The sequence below is a fragment of the Pan troglodytes genome, chromosome 6 (genome assembly GCF_028858775.2).
Source record: "Pan troglodytes isolate AG18354 chromosome 6, NHGRI_mPanTro3-v2.0_pri, whole genome shotgun sequence".
NCBI lineage: Eukaryota > Metazoa > Chordata > Mammalia > Primates > Hominidae > Pan > Pan troglodytes.
In genome coordinates this window covers 110740918-110755675 of record NC_072404.2, presented here as the reverse complement: position 1 = coordinate 110755675, position 14758 = coordinate 110740918, and the positions used below count along the sequence as shown (strand labels likewise).

The 14758-nt window shown below is 54.4% G+C and overlaps 2 protein-coding genes and 1 pseudogene across 5 annotated transcripts; all 3 read left to right on the top strand.

The window, feature by feature from the left end:
- Positions 1-86: 86 nt before the first annotated feature.
- Positions 87-2578, top strand: LOC107975894 (small ribosomal subunit protein uS2-like; annotated as a pseudogene).
- Positions 2445-4301, top strand: LOC134810628 (putative diacylglycerol O-acyltransferase 2-like protein DGAT2L7P). The gene is made up of 5 exons (XM_063815945.1): positions 2445-2453; positions 2486-2897; positions 3351-3525; positions 3670-3824; positions 4018-4301. Exons 1-5 carry the CDS (start codon positions 2445-2447, stop codon positions 4209-4211), a joined length of 945 nt encoding a protein of 314 aa, XP_063672015.1. The 3' UTR covers positions 4212-4301.
- A 68-nt stretch (positions 4302-4369) lies between these two features.
- Positions 4370-13924, top strand: MOGAT3 (monoacylglycerol O-acyltransferase 3). Of its 4 annotated transcripts, XR_008536512.2 has the most exons (8): positions 4370-5231; positions 5462-5569; positions 5673-5743; positions 7159-7363; positions 7622-7796; positions 9642-9844; positions 9931-10169; positions 13138-13924. XR_008536512.2 is itself a non-coding variant. In XM_527842.8 (7 exons), exons 1-7 carry the CDS (start codon positions 5123-5125, stop codon positions 10083-10085), a joined length of 1026 nt encoding a protein of 341 aa, XP_527842.3. In that variant the 5' UTR covers positions 4370-5122; the 3' UTR covers positions 10086-10503. The 4 variants fall into 4 exon arrangements, 3 of the variants coding, with proteins under 3 accessions (XP_527842.3, XP_016813404.1, XP_016813403.1); XM_527842.8 differs by lacking the exon at positions 13138-13924 and having other exon boundaries at positions 9931-10503; XM_016957915.4 differs by lacking the exons at positions 9642-9844; positions 13138-13924 and having other exon boundaries at positions 9931-10503.
- The last annotated feature ends 834 nt before the right edge of the window (positions 13925-14758 follow it).

Here is a 14758-nt window from a genome sequence, read left to right as displayed (position 1 = left end):
GTCTGCCCATTAACCCCATCTCCCCTCCTGCCAGCAGCGTAGAGGGGAGAGACCCAGAAAAGGGAAGACAAGAGGAAAAGGGAGAGGCAGAATGTTAGACCCTCGTGGGAACCTGGGAGCTTCACTGGCTCCCACTTTCGCCTTCCGCTGTATTGCCTGAGCTGGAGACTGTGTGAGAGGGGCCGGGCGCGATGGTTCACGCCTGTAATCCCAACACTTTGGGAGGCCAAGGGGGGCGGATCACGAGGTCAGGAGATCCAGACCATCCTGGCTAACACGGTGAAACCCCGTCTCTACTAAAAAATACAGAAAATTATCCAGGCGTGGTGGCGGGCATCTGTAGTCCCAGCTAATCAGGAGGCTGAGGCAGGAGAATGACATGAACCCAGGAGGCAGAGCTTGCAGTGAGCCGAGATTGCGCCCCTGCACTCCAGCCTGGGCCACAGAGTGAGACTCCATCTCAAAAAAAAACAAAACAAAAGTGCATGAGAGGGCACAGACAAAAAGAAGGACTTCCCAGGCTGGGCACAGTGGCTCACACCTATAATCCCAGTGCTTTCAGAGGCCGAGGCAGGCGGAGGATCACTGGAGGCCAGGAGTTCAAGACCAGCCCAGACAACATAGCAAGACCCCCATCTCTACAAAAAGTAAATTAGCTGGGCGCGATGGCTCACACCTGTAATTCCAGCACTTCGAGAGGCTGAGGTGGATGGATCACCTGAAGTTGGGAGTTTGAGACCACCCTGGCCAACATGGTGAAACCCTGTCTCTACTTAAAAAATACATAATTAAGCTGGGCATGGTGGCCCATGCCTGTAATCCCAGCACTTAGGGAGGCTGAGGCGGGCAGATCACGAGGTGAGGAGTTCAAGACCAGCCAGGCCAAAATGGTGAAACCGCATCTCTACTAAAAAATACAAAAATTAGCTGGGCATGGTGGCGGGCGCCTGTAATCCCGGCTACTTGGGAGGCTGAGGCAGGATAATTGCTTGAACTTGGGAGGGGGAGGTTGCAGTGAGCTGAGATCACGCCATCGCACTCCAGCCTGGGCAGCAAGAATGAAACTCCAACTCAAAAAAATAAATAAGCCGGGCTCAGTGGCTCACGCCTGTAATCCTAGCACTTTGGGAGGCCGAGGCAGGCAGGCAGATCACTTGAGGTCAGGAGTTTGAGACCAGCCTGGCCAACATGGTGAAACCCTGTCTCTACTAAAAATACAAAAATTAGCCAGGTGTGGTGGCACAGGCCTGTAATCCCAGCTACTCGGGAGGCTGAGGCAGGAGAATTGCTTGAACCTAGGAGACGGAGGCTGCAGTGAGCCAAGATCGTGCCACGGTACTCCAGCCTGGGTGACAGAGCAAGACTTCGTCTCAAAACAAAACAAAAAAAACAAAAAAAGCTTTCCACGCTACCCACAGAGGGCTCCATCCGGCGTTGTTCTGGATTCCTGTTGTAACTTAGAAACTTTCACAACATCCGGAGCCCTTGATGTCCTGCAAATGAAGGAGGAAGATGTCCTTAATTTCCTTGCAGCAGGAAACCAATTAGGTGGCACCAATCTTGACTTACAGATGGAACAGTACATGTATAAAAGGAAAAGTGATGGCATCTACATCCCAAATCTGAAGAGGACCTGGGAGAAGCTTCTGCTGGCAGCTCGTGGCATTGTTGCCATTGAAAACCCCGCTGATGTCAGTGTCATGCCCTCCAGAAATACTGGCCAGAGGGCCGTGCTGAAGTTTGCTGCTGCCACTGGAGCCACTCCAATCGCTGGCCGCTTCACTCCTGGAACCTTCACTAACCAGATCCAGGCAGCCTTCCGGGAGCCACGGCTTCTTGTGTTTACTGACCCCAGGGCTGATCAGCAGCCTCTCACAGAGGCATCTTATGTTAACCTACCTACCTTGCTCTGTGTCTCACAGATTCTCCTCTGCGCCATGTGGACATTGCCATCCCAAGCAACAACAAGGGAGCTCACTCAGTGGGTCTGATGTGGTGGATGCTGGCTCGGGAAGTTCTGCGCATGTGTGGCACCATTTCCTGTGAACACCCGTGGGAGGTCATGCCTGATCTCTACTTCTACAGAGATCATGAAGACATTGAAAAAGAAGAGCAGGCTGCTGCTGAAAAGGCTGTGACAAGGAGGAATTTCAGGGTGAATGGACTGCTCCGGCTCCTGAGTTCACTGCTACTCAACCTGAGGTTGCAGACTGGTCTGAAGGCATGCAGGTGCCCTCTGTGCTATCTAGCAGTTCCCTACTGAAGACTGGAGCATTCAGCCTGCCACAGAAGACTGGTCTGCAGCTCCCACCGCTCAGGCCACTGGATGGGTAGGAGCAACAACTGAATGGTCTTAAACACCTGTACTGTGAGCTCCCCCTGCCCCATCTTCCAGCCCAGGTGCACCTGGCAGCCTGGCTCTTGCATTCCTCGGCTGGGCTTGGATGCTGGCGGTCCTCTACCTGGTCTGGCTCTATTGGGATAGAAACATACCCAGGGCTGGAGCCCGCAGATCTGCCTGGGTTTGCAACTGGGCAGTTTGAGACATTTCCGTGACTACTTCCCCCTCTCGGTGAGGACCTGGGCTGTGGGGTGCTGGGTGCGGTTGGGGCTTCAGAATAGACTCTTGGGACCACCATCTCCCAAAGTGCAATCTCCCCGTTGGGGTGGGGTGCGCCCGTCTGCTCCCCAGCTAGTTAAAACTGCAAAGTTGGGCACCTCCTGGAACTACCTCTTTGACTTCCACCCTCACGGGGTCCTGGTCGTGGGAGCCTTCGCCAACTTCTGCACAGAGCCCACGGGCTGCTCCTGCCTCTTCCCCAAACTCCCACCACACCTGCTCATGCTGCCTTGTTGGTTCCATCTCCTCTTCTTCCAGGACTACATCATGTCAGGTGGTGAGAAGAGGGGGACCTTGCTGCTGTCTCCCGCCCCACCATCCTCTTCCCAGGGGACACTGGGGCCCAGCTCTCCTTTCCCCATGTCCTCTCCACTCTTCTTTCCAAGTCCCAGGCTTTGGCTGGGTGCGGTGGTTCACACCTGTAATCCCAGCACTTGGGAGGCGCAGGCGAGAGGATCGCTTAAGGCCAGGAGTTCAAGACCAGCCTGGGCAACACAGTGAAACCCCATCTCTACACAAGAAAAAACAAAAACAAAAATTTAGCCAGGTGTGGTGGTACACACCTGCGGTCCCAGCTACTGGGAGGCTTGAGGTGGGAGGGTCACTTGAGCCCTGAAGGTCAAGGATGCAGTGAACCAAGATCAGGCCACTGTACTCCAGCCTGGGCAACAGAGCAAGACTCCGTCCCTAAATAAATAAGTAAATAAGACCCAGGCGTTGGGTCCCCCAGCTTCTGCCATCCCCCCAGGTTTGGTCTCCTTTGTCAAGGTCCCGCTGCCTCAGTGGTGGCCAGGTGGCTGTCCTGGCGTGGGAGGGCCCCTGCAGGCGCTGGAGGCAAAACCCGGACAACTGAGCTTGCCGATTCGGAATCAGAAGAGATTGGTTAAGTCAGCTCTGGAACTCGAGTGAGGACCCGAGCGTGACCCGGTGGGGACGCCCCAGGGCTGCCGGGCCGGGGAGGAGGAGAGTGGCGCCACCCGCGGACCCCGGGGCCAGGAGTCAGCCGCGCCATGCTCTCCTGCGGCCTCCCTAGTGCCTGTCTTCTCCAGGGAGAATGAGCTCTTCCAGCAGTTGCCGAACCCGCAGAGCTCGTGGGTGCAGAGGACGCAGGAGGCTCTGCGTCCGCTGCTAAGCGTGGCCCTGCAGCTGTTCCTGGGCCGCCGGGGCCTCCCGCTGCCCTTCCGCGCGCCCATCCGCACCGTCGGTGAGCCCCGGCCTCCGCCCCGCGATCCTGGCCCAGGGCCCGCTCCCTCCCCGTCCCGGGTTGGGGCCTCGCCACCCAGACTGGCCTTTGGCCACCGCGCCAGCCCTGAACTCTGTTCCCGCCTGTCCCCAAGGAGGAAAAGAGGAGGAGAACCGGGGATCCCAGCCCAGATCGCCTCCCGTCCCGCCCGCAGTGGGGTCGGCGATTCCCGTGCAGCAGAGCCCCCCGCCCAGTCCGGCCCAGGTGGACACGCTGCAAGCGCGCTACGTGGGGCGACTCACGCAGCTCTTCGAGGAGCACCAGGCGCGCTATGGTGTCCCCGCCGACAGACACCTGGTCCTCACGGAGGCGCGCCCCACCGCCTGGCCTCGCCTGTCCGCTGGGTGACTGCAGGTGGGGAAGTGAAATTAAAGACTGGCGGCCGGGCACGGTGGCTCACGCCTGTGATTCCAGCACTTTGGGAGGCCGAGGCGGGTGGATCACTTGAGGTCAGGAGTTCGAGACCAGCCTGGCCATCATGGTGAAACCCCATCTCCATTAAAAATCCAAAAAAAAAAAAAAAAAAAGTAGCCAGACGTGGTGGCGCGCCTGTAATCCTAGCTACTCAGGAGGCTGAGGCAGGAGAATCGTTTGAACCCGGGAGGCGGAGGTTGCAGTGAGCCGAGATCGTGCCACTGCACTCCAGCCTGGGTGACCGAGACAACGTGTGAAAAAAAAAGAAAAAAGAAAAAAAAGAAAAGAAAAAGAAAAAAATTAAAGTGGGAAACAGACCTGCAGCCTGTGTGTGTTTGTGCATGGCGGGGGAGGTCCAGGCAGGGGTGGTGACCTTGACGTTCCTGGAGATGCCCCGGACCAGGCCCTGCCCCCACCCCAACTGGAGGTCAAATAGTCTCAGCAGGGCTCCTGGCCCCTTCCAGCGCCTGGGACCCAGTGGGTGGGGCTAGCCAGATCACTCTTGTCCACTCCAACATCAATTCCTGAGGCACTCGGGTGTCACCTCTCCCTTGCACACCCCTTACGCCTCCCAGCCCCACCCAGCAGCCAGCCCAGACTGGTGACTGACAGGAAGTTCAAAGATCAGGCTGAGAAAAAACCCAGAGACATCTGGGGCTCTGGATCCAAAGATCTCCCCACTCACACACCTACGGACACACGCTACTCTGGGAGGTGATTTGCGACTTAGCCAGGCCCCCAAAGCTGGGCTCCTGTAGGGAGAAAGTCTGCCCAGGTCCACATCCAAGCCTTCATCATTTGTCCTCCGGGTTCTGGGATCTTGCTGGAAGAGGGGAGCTTCTGCAATGGGAGTTGCCACAACCCTGCTGCCCCCAACCACTTCCAAAACCCTGCAGAAGCAGCATCTAGAAGCAGTGGGCGCCTACCAATATGTGCTCACTTTCCTCTTCATGGGTGAGAGCTGGGAAGGCGTGGGTGCCTGGGGTCTGCCAGGGGAGTAGGGCTTGGAGGGAGAGTGGCTGGGCTGCTGGCTTGCATGCCTGAGGACAGTGACCAGGTGACTGGTCTGGGAGAGGGCCAGAGGAGATAGCTGGTTGTTCTGAAGGGGAGGAAGGGAAGGGAGCAGCTGGAGGGAATGATGGAGTTTCAGAAGTGAACTCTTTTCTTTCTCTCTCTTCCCCCAGGCCCTTTCTTCTCCCTTCTTGTCTTTGTCCTCCTCTTCACGTCACTCTGGCCCTTCTCTGTTTTTTACTTGGTGTGGCTCTATGTGGACTGGGACACACCCAACCAAGGTGAGCTCCGGACGGGGGCCCAGGTAGCCAGAGATGGTGGGGACATGGGGGGTGAGGGGAGGTGACTCCGGGGTTTCGCCCACCAGTATCTCATTGTCCGCAGGTGGAAGGCGTTCGGAGTGGATAAGGAACTGGGCAATTTGGAGACAACTAAGGGATTATTATCCTGTCAAGGTGATGGGTCACCCTGCAGAAACACTGCTTCCTACCTCTCCCCATCTCCCTCCCACACCTAGGAGCCCTTCCTTGTGCTGGGGCCTGAGCTCTCCGCTGCCTAAGCTCAGGCAGTGGGACAGGGAATGGATTTTTTTTTTTTTTAGACTGAGTCTCCTGTCACCGAGGCTGGAGTGCAGTGGTGCAATCTCAGCTCATTGCAACCTCCGCCTCCTAGGTTCAAGCTATTCTCATGCCTCAGCCTCCCTAGTAGCTGGGATTATAGGTGCCCGCCACCATGCCCGGCTAATTTTTGTAGTTTAGTAGAGACAGGGTTTCAACATGTTGGCCAGGCTGGTCTCAAACTCCTGGCCTCAAGTGATCCAGCCACCTCGGCCTCCCAAAGTGCTGGGATTACAGCCTTGAGCCACCGCGCCCGGCCTGGGAGTGGATGATGTTCAAGAGTGGGGCCTTGGTGGGGCACCATGGCTCATGCCTGTAATCCAAGCACTTTGGGAGGCCGAGGTGGGAGGATTGCTTGAGCCCAGGAGTTGGAGGCTGTAGTGAGCCATGATTGCGCCACTGTACTCCAGCCTGAGCAACAGAGTGAGACCCTGTCTCTAAAAAAAAAAAAAAAAAAAAAAAAAAAAAGGTGGTTGTGGTGGCTCAAGCCTTTAATCCCAGCACTTTGGGAGGCTGAGGTGGGTGGATCACCTAAGGTCAGGAGTTCGAGACCAGCCTGACCAACATGGAGAAACCCCATCTCTACTAAAAATACCAAACAAATTAGCCGGACATGATGGCACATGCCTGTAATCCCAGCTACTCTGGAGGCTGAGGCAGGAGAATTGCTTGAACCAGGGAGGCGGAGGTTGTGGTGAGCTGAGATGATGCCATTGCACTCCAGCCTGGGCAACAGGAGCAAAACTCTGCCTCAAAAAAAGAAAAAAAAAAAAGAGAGAGTGGGTGAGGTGGCTTACGCCTGTAATCCCAGCACTGTGGGAGGCCAAGGCAGGCAGATCACGAAGTCAGGAGTTCAAGACCAACCTGGCCAATATGGTGAAACTGCGTCTCTACTAAAAATACAAAAATTAGCTGGGCATAGTTTCGCATGCCTGTAATCCCAGCTACTCGGGAGGCTGAGGCAGGAGGATAGCTTGAACCGGGACCAAGAGGTGGAGGTTGCAGTGAGCCGAGATCGTGCCACTGCACTTCAGCCTGGGCTACAGAGCAAGACTCCATCTCAAAAACAAAAAAACAAAAAAACCTGGGCCCTTAACCCTATCCTAAGAACCTTTAACTCAGAACTCTGTTGGGGTGGCCCTTGACCCTATCCTAAGAACCTTTAACTCGGAACTCTGTTGGGGTGGAGGGCCCCTCTTTTTAGCCGGTGTCTTGCCTTCCATCCTCCCTTCATCCTGCTCAACACCCCGAAGCTGGTGAAAACGGCAGAGCTGCCCCCGGATCGGAACTACGTGCTGGGCGCCCACCCTCATGGGATCATGTGTACAGGCTTCCTCTGTAATTTCTCCACCGAGAGCAATGGCTTCTCCCAGCTCTTCCCGGGGCTCCGGCCCTGGTTAGCCGTGCTGGCTGGCCTCTTCTACCTCCCGGTCTATCGCGACTACATCATGTCCTTTGGTGAGCCGAATGGGAGGAGGAGAACGGGAGGAGACTCCTGACCAGATGTTCCCCAGCCCCTCTGGGACCACCCCCCCATAATAAGTCCCCCACCCAGGACAGGGGCCAGCCTGAGCACTGCCCAGACTTGCAGCGAGCATTTGGGTAGGTTCCCCGCCTTGGAGATGGGGGTAGGGGGCTTGGAACTAAAGGCTGGGTGAGGGGCGGGGGTGCCGTGGAGGCAGATGGGAACTACTTTCCACCTCCTCCTGCCCACAGGACTCTGTCCCGTGAGCCGCCAGAGCCTGGACTTCATCCTGTCCCAGCCCCAGCTCGGGCAGGCCGTGGTCATCATGGTTGGGGGTGCGCATGAGGCCCTGTATTCAGTCCCCGGGGAGCACTGCCTAACGCTCCAGAAGCGCAAAGGCTTCGTGCGCCTGGCGCTGAGGCACGGGTGAGTGCGCGTGCAGGCCCTACCTGTCAGTTCTCTGCTGGTTTATGCCCTCTCTCAGTCCCCAGACATCTAGGTCCCTGCAGGGGGGATCTGGGTGCCCAGAGACCAGCGCCCTGCCCTGCACCGAGGCCCACGTGGGCTCTCCAGGGCATGACTCGGTACCAAACATGGGGCCCGCTTACCCTAGGCTCCCTCCCACATCCGTGGAGACAGGACCATAATGCAAATAGCAGGGCCCTCGGTCTCAGAAGCCCTGGCTTCCCTCTCTGACCCCAACTCAAAGGCAAGACCTTGCACTTGTTTCTTTTTTTGTTATTGTTGTTGAGACTGAGTCTCGCTCTGTCGCCCAGGCTGGAGTGCAAAGGCGTGGTCTCGGCTCACTGCAACCTCCGCCTCCCGGGTTCAAATGATTCTCCTGCCTCAGCCTCCCGAGTAGTTGGGACTACAGGCACCCACCACCACTCCGGGCTAATTTTTGTATTTTTAGTAGAGACGGGGTTTCACCATTTTGGCCAGGCTGGTCTCGAATTCCTGGCCTCAAGTGATCCGCCCACCTTGGCCTTCCAAAGTGCTGGGATTATAGGCGTGAGCCACCGTGCCCGGCCGGACTTGTTTCTTTACTTGCGAAGAAGGCTGATACCTACCTTGCCACGATGTTGTTATTGCAAAGACCGAATGAGAAAATGACTATGAGAAGGCCCACTACACAACTGTGTCTCAAGAAATGTGAGTCCCAGCTGGGCGTGGTGGTTCACACTTGCAATCCCAGTGCTTTGGGAGGCCAAGGCAGGAAGATCACTTGAAGCCAGGAGTTCAAGACCAGCCTGGGCAACATAGGGAGACATCATCTCTACAAAAATAAAATAAAATAAATTAGCCAAGTGTGGTAGTGCACGCCCGAAGTTTCAGCTGTTCGGGAGGCTGAGGTGGGAGGATGGCTTGAGCGGAGAAGGTTGAGGCTGCAGTGAGCTATGATTGCACCACTGCCCTCCAGCCTGGGCAAGAGAGCAAGGCCTTGTCTCTTTTAAAATTTTTTAAATTATTTATTTATTTTAAAATTTCTAATTTTTAATTTTTGGAGATGGAGTCTTGCTCTGTCACCCAGGCTGGAGTGCAGTGGTGCGATCTTGGCTCGCTGCAACCTCCACCTCCCGAGTTCAAGCAGTTCTCCTGTCTCAGCCTCTGAAGTACCTGGGACTACAGGTGCACGTCACCACATCTGGCTAATTTTTGTATTTTAAGTAGAGATGGGGTTTCACCATATTGGTCAGGGTGGTCTCGAACTCCTGACCTCAGGTGATCCACCCACCTCAGCCTTCCAAGGTATTGGGATTATAGGCATGAGCCACTGCACCCAGCCTATTTATTTTTTGAGACAAAGTCTCACTCTGTCACCCAGACTGAAGTGCAGTGGTGTGATCTTAGCTCACTGCAACCTCTGCCTCCCAGGTTCAAGCGATTCTTGTGCCTCAGCCTCTGTAGTAGCTGGAATTATAGGTACCCATCTCCACACCTGGCTAATTTTTATGTTTTTGCAGAGACGGGGGTTTCACCATGTTGGCCAGGCTGGTCTCCAACTCCTGACCTCAAATGATCCCCCCGCCGTGGCCTCCCAAAATGCTGGGATTACAGGTGTGGTTACAAGACCCTCTCTCTAAAACAAAGAAAGAGAAAGAAATGCGAGTCCTGTCTTCTAGATCTTTCTTTGTAGCCATAGTCATGTGCTTTGAATGACCCTGGGAGGTAGCATCTGGACGTAGTGGGAAGGACTTGTAGCCCCTGGGGGTGCCCATCTCGGAGCAGTCCAGCAGCCTGAGCCCCCTCTTCTCTCTTGCTCCTTCCCAGGGCGTCCCTGGTGCCCGTGTACTCCTTTGGGGAGAATGACATCTTTAGACTTAAGGCTTTTGCCACAGGCTCCTGGCAGCATTGGTGCCAGCTCACCTTCAAGAAGTTCATGGGCTTCTCTCCTTGCATCTTCTGGGGTCGTGGTCTCTTCTCAGCCACCTCCTGGGGCCTGCTGCCCTTTGCTGTGCCCATCACCACTGTGGGTGAGTGCCCACCTCCGGGGGGACGGCCACCAGCAGCTGCGTGGGCATCAGGGATCCCTCGCCCACCTGTCTCCCTCTCCCTGCAGTGGGCCGCCCCATCCCTGTCCCCCAGCGCCTCCACCCCACCGAGGAGGAAGTCAATCACTATCACGCCCTCTACATGATGGCCCTGGAGCAGCTCTTCGAGGAGCACAAGGAAAGCTGTGGGGTCCCCGCTTCCACCTGCCTCACCTTCATCTAGGCTTGGCCGCGGCCTTTCGCTGAGCCCCTGAGCCCAAGGCACTGAGACCTCCACCCACTGTGGACTCCATGCCTCCAATAAAAGGTAGTTCTGGGCCCAGCGCAGTGCCTCACGCCTGTAATCCCAGCACTTTGGGAGGCCAAGGTGGGAGGATCGTTTGAGCCCAGGAGTTGAAGACCAGCCTGGGCAACATAGTGAGACTTCATTTCTACAAAAATTAAAAAATAATGTTGTTAATTAGCCGGGCATGGTGGCATGTGCCTGTAATCCCAGCTATTTGGGAGGCTGAGGCAGGAGACTTGCTTGAACCCAGGAGGCGGAGGTTGCAGTGAGCTGAGATCACACCACAGTACTCCGGCCTGGGCAACACAGCGAGACTCAATCTCAAAAAAAAAAAAAAAAAAAAAAAAAAAGATGGTTAAAGCTATAGTAGGCTGGGCGTGGTGGCTCATGCCCATAATCCCAACACTTTGGGAAGCCAAGGCAGGTGGATCACCTGAGGTCAGGAGTTCAAGACCAGCCTGGCCAAAATGGCAAAACCCCCTCTCTACTAAAACTACAAAAATTAGCCGGGCATGGTGGCTCATGCCTATAATCCCAGCTACTCCGGAGGCTGAGGCAGGAGAATCGCTTGAACCCAGGAGGCAGAGGTTGCAGTGAGCCGAGATCACACCACTGCACTCCAGTCTGGGCAACAGAGCGAGATTCCATCTCAAAAAAAAAAAAAAATGTTGTTAAAGCTATAATCATTCTGGAAGTGAACATGGCCAGGCATGACCTGCCCCCATCCTGATGTGCTACAAAGCTGCTGCCTTAGATTGGGTATCAGGACCCTGAACTGTCCTCCCAGTGAGAGTTCAGTCTGTGGCATGACCTTGGACAAGCCTCTTCCTTTTGCCTGTTTACTTCTTTGTCTGTAAATAAAGGCATCTGCTTAGCAAAGAGCTGTTGGGCATTGGGATGGAGTTAGGAGGGAGGATGCGTGGAGAGGCAGGCTTTGAAGAGTGAGCAGGATTTAGGTGGAGGTGAAGTTAGGGTAGATGGCGGAATTCCAAGAGCTAAAGGTAAGAGCAGTCAAGGGCACTTAACAGGACGGGGAAATGGTACCATCCCCAGTGAAGGAAAAATAGAGTTAAGAACACAGCTGAGGCCGGGCGTGGTGGCTCACGCCTGTAATCCCAGCACTTTGGGAGGCTGAGGCGGGCGGATCACAAGGTCAGGAGATCGAGACCATCCTGGCTAACATGGTGAAACCCCGTCTCTACTAAAAATACAAAAACTTAGCCAGGCGTGGTGGCGGGCGCCTGTAGTCCCAGCTACTGAGAGGTTGAGGCAGGAGAATGGCGTGAACCCGGGAGGCGGAGCTTGCAGTGAACCGAGATTGTGCCACTGCACTCCAACATGGGAGACAGAGCCAGACTCCGTCTCAAAAAAAAAAAAAAAAAAAAAAAAAGCTTATGGCCTATGGCCGGGTGCTGTGGCTCACACCTATAATCCCAGCACTTTGGGAGGCTGAGGCAGGTGGATCACGAGGTCAAGAGATCAAGACCATCATGGCCAACATGGTGAAACCCCGTCTCTACTAAAAATACAAAAATTAGCTGGGCGTGGTGGTGCTCTCCTGTAGACCCAGCTATTCAGGAGGCTGAGGCAGGAGAATTGCTTGAACACTGGAGGCGGAGGTTGTGTTGAGCCAAGATCGCACCATTGCACTCCAGCCTGGGCAACAAGAGTGAAACTCCGGCTAAAAAGAAAAAAAAATGAAAAAAATGAAAAAAAAAATTCTAGAAATTAGCCAGGTGTGGTGGCTTATGATTGTCATCCCAGCTACTTGGGAGGTAGAGGTGGGAGACTCTCTTAAGCCTAGGAGGTCAAGGGTGCAGTGAGCCGAGATCGTGCCACGGCACTCCAGCCTGGGTAACGAAGCGAGACCCGTCTCAAACAGACAAACAAAAAGAGCCCTGGGGTGGTCACAGCATCCTCTGACTTTGGTCAATCCTATTTGCTGGCTGGCTTTGTGTATCCAGGACTTCATCAAGAATAACTCATTGAAATGTAATTGGAATGCCCTATATTTGCTTCTACTGTCCTATAAAATTTATTTGTGGGAAGAATTTTCCCTTTATTGCATGAAAATATGGGCAGTCCCATGACTTCCCTGGGTCATTCTCAGATAATAAGTTCTACATTCATTTTAAGTTGGAGCATAGAAATGTTTCGTTCAGGCCAGGCACGGTGGCTCATGCCTGTAAGCCCAGCACTTTAGGAGGCCGAGGCAGGAGGATCACCTAAGACCAGGAGTTCAAGACCAGCCTGGCCAACATAGTGAACCCCGTCTCTACCAAAAATACAAAAATTAGCTGGGCGTAGTGGCAGGTGTCTGTAATCCCAACTACTCCAGAGATTGAGGCAGGAGAATCGCTTGAACCCGGAGGCGGAGGTTGCAGTGAGCCGAGATTGCACCGCTGCACTCCAGCCTGGGCGACAGAGTAAGACTGTGTCAAAAAATAAAAACAAATAAAAATAAAAATAAATCAGCTCTGGGTTTGAGCAACCTCGGCCTGGATACCCTTGGAGTTCAGGCAGGCCTCGACGTGGCCACTTGTCCTTCCCTCTTTCCTGCCGTGGGAGCATCCAACCAGTCACAATCCGGCCAATAGATTTCTCCAGTGGGCACATTTTCCAGACACTGGGGATGGGCGGGGTATGGTAGTATGCATCTGTCATCCCAGAGTTTGAGAAGCCAAGGTGGGAGGATCGCTTGAGGCCAGGAGTTACAGGCTGAGCCAAGATTGCACCACAGCACCAGCCTGGGCAACAGAGCAAAACCCGTCTTTTATTTTATTTTATTTTATTTATTTTATTTATTTATGTTTTTTGAGATGGAGTCTCGCTCTGTCGCCCAGGCTGGAGTGCAGTGGCGCGATCTCCGCTGACTGCAAGCTCCGCCTCCCGGGTTCACGCCATTCTCCTGGCTCAGCCTCCCGAGTAGCTGGGACTACAGGCGTCTGCCACCACTCCTGGCTAACTTTTTGTATTTTTTTTTTTTTAGTAGAGATGGGGTTTCACCGTGTTTGCCAGGATGGTCTCGATCTCCTGACCTCGTGATCCGCTCGCCTCGGCCTCCCAAAGTGCTGGGGTTACAGGCGTGAGCCACCAAGCCCGGCCCAAAATCCGTCTTTTGAAAAAGAGGAAGAAGGAACAGCATTCGCAGCTTTATGAGCTCAGCCTGCCGCTTTTCTTTCGGCGCTATTCTCTCCTGCCATCCTCCATGTGGCCACCAGAGGGCGGTCTCTACACAGAAGGCAAATCTGTCCCTCTTGCTTGAAGTCCTCGGGGGCTAGCCAGCCTCTGCCTACAGGCTGGGTCCAAGGTGCAGCCCCACCCAGGGCAGACGACCCAGAACTGCTTGTTCTTGCAAACCAGGCTGTGTTTCAGCCCTGGGCTTTACTCAGGCTGTCCCTTCCCACCTGAGGGACCCAGCACCTCTTATCTGGAAGGGGAGTTTCAAGACTCAGTTTAGGTTCCATTTTCAAGACACCTTCCCCAACCTGCCAACCTGCCAGGCTGGTCCAGGGCCCTCCTTGCCATCCCCATAGCTCTGCTTAAAGATCTATCACGACCTTCTCCAGCCTGGCCAACATGGTGAAAACCCATCTTTACTAAAAATACAAAAATTAGCTGGGCATGGTGACAGGTGCCCCTGATCCCAGCTACTTGGGAGGCTGGGGCCCGAGAACCACTTGAACCCAGGAGGCGAAGGTTGCAGTGAGCAGAGATTGCGCCACTGCACTCCAGCCTGGATGACAGAGTGAGACTCCATCTCAAAAAAAAAAAAAAAAATCTGTCACGACCTTCTGTGTTTTTTTGTTTGTTTTGTTATTTTGTTTTTTTGACACAGGGTCTAGCTTTGTCACCCAGGCTGGAGTGCAGTGGTTCCACCATGTTGCCCAGGCTGGTCTTGAACTCCTGGGCTGGAGCGATCATCCCACCTCGGCCTCCTAAACTGCTGGGATTACAGGTGTGAGCCACCGCACCTGGCCCTCTGTATTGCTTTAAAACAGCAATTTATCCAAAAATTAAATAACTTGAGCATCAGTAAGAAAGGCAACAGCAGGCTGGGCGCGATGGCTCACACCTGTAATCCCAGCACTTTGGGAGGCCAAGGCAGGCGGATCACGAGGTCAAGAGATCGAGACCATCCTGGCCAACATGGCGAAACCCCGTCTCTACTAAAAATACAAAAATCAGCTGGGTGTGGTGGTGTGCGCCTGTAGTCTCAGCTACTCGGAAGGCTGAAGCAAGAGAATTGCTTGAACCCGGGAGGCGGAGGTTGCAGTGAGCCGAGATCATGCCACTGCACTCCAGCCTGGCGACAGAACGAGACTCCGTCTGAAAAAAAAAAAAAAAAGGCAACTGCATTGGATTGAAACACATTAAACATGTTTCAATCCATGGGTTCTTTTTTTTTAAGACGGTGTCTGGCTCTGTTGCCCAGGCTGGAGTGCAGTGGCACAATCTCGGCTCACTGCAACCTCCGCCTCCTGGGTTCAAGCAATTCTCCTGCCTCAGCCTCTCAGCCTCCCGAGTAGCTGGGACTACAAGGATGTGCCACCACACCCAGATAATTTTGGTATTTTTTGTGGCGATGGGGTTTCACCATGTTGGCCAGG

Bases quoted from the DNA above. Each gene is read 5' to 3' on its own strand.
- MOGAT3 (XM_016957914.4), top strand. From the start codon at position 5,123: ATGGGAGTTGCCACAACCCTGCTGCCCCCAACCACTTCCAAAACCCTG. The intron at 5,232-5,461 runs GTGAGAGCTGGG...CTCTTCCCCCAG, and splicing joins GCTCACTTTCCTCTTCATGG to GCCCTTTCTTCTCCCTTCTT. The intron at 5,570-5,672 runs GTGAGCTCCGGA...CATTGTCCGCAG, and splicing joins CTGGGACACACCCAACCAAG to GTGGAAGGCGTTCGGAGTGG.
- LOC134810628 (XM_063815945.1), top strand. The intron at 2,898-3,350 runs GTGAGAAGAGGG...TGGGTCCCCCAG, and splicing joins GGACTACATCATGTCAGGTG to CTTCTGCCATCCCCCCAGGT. The intron at 3,825-4,017 runs GTGAGCCCCGGC...TCCCGCCCGCAG, and splicing joins CGCGCCCATCCGCACCGTCG to TGGGGTCGGCGATTCCCGTG.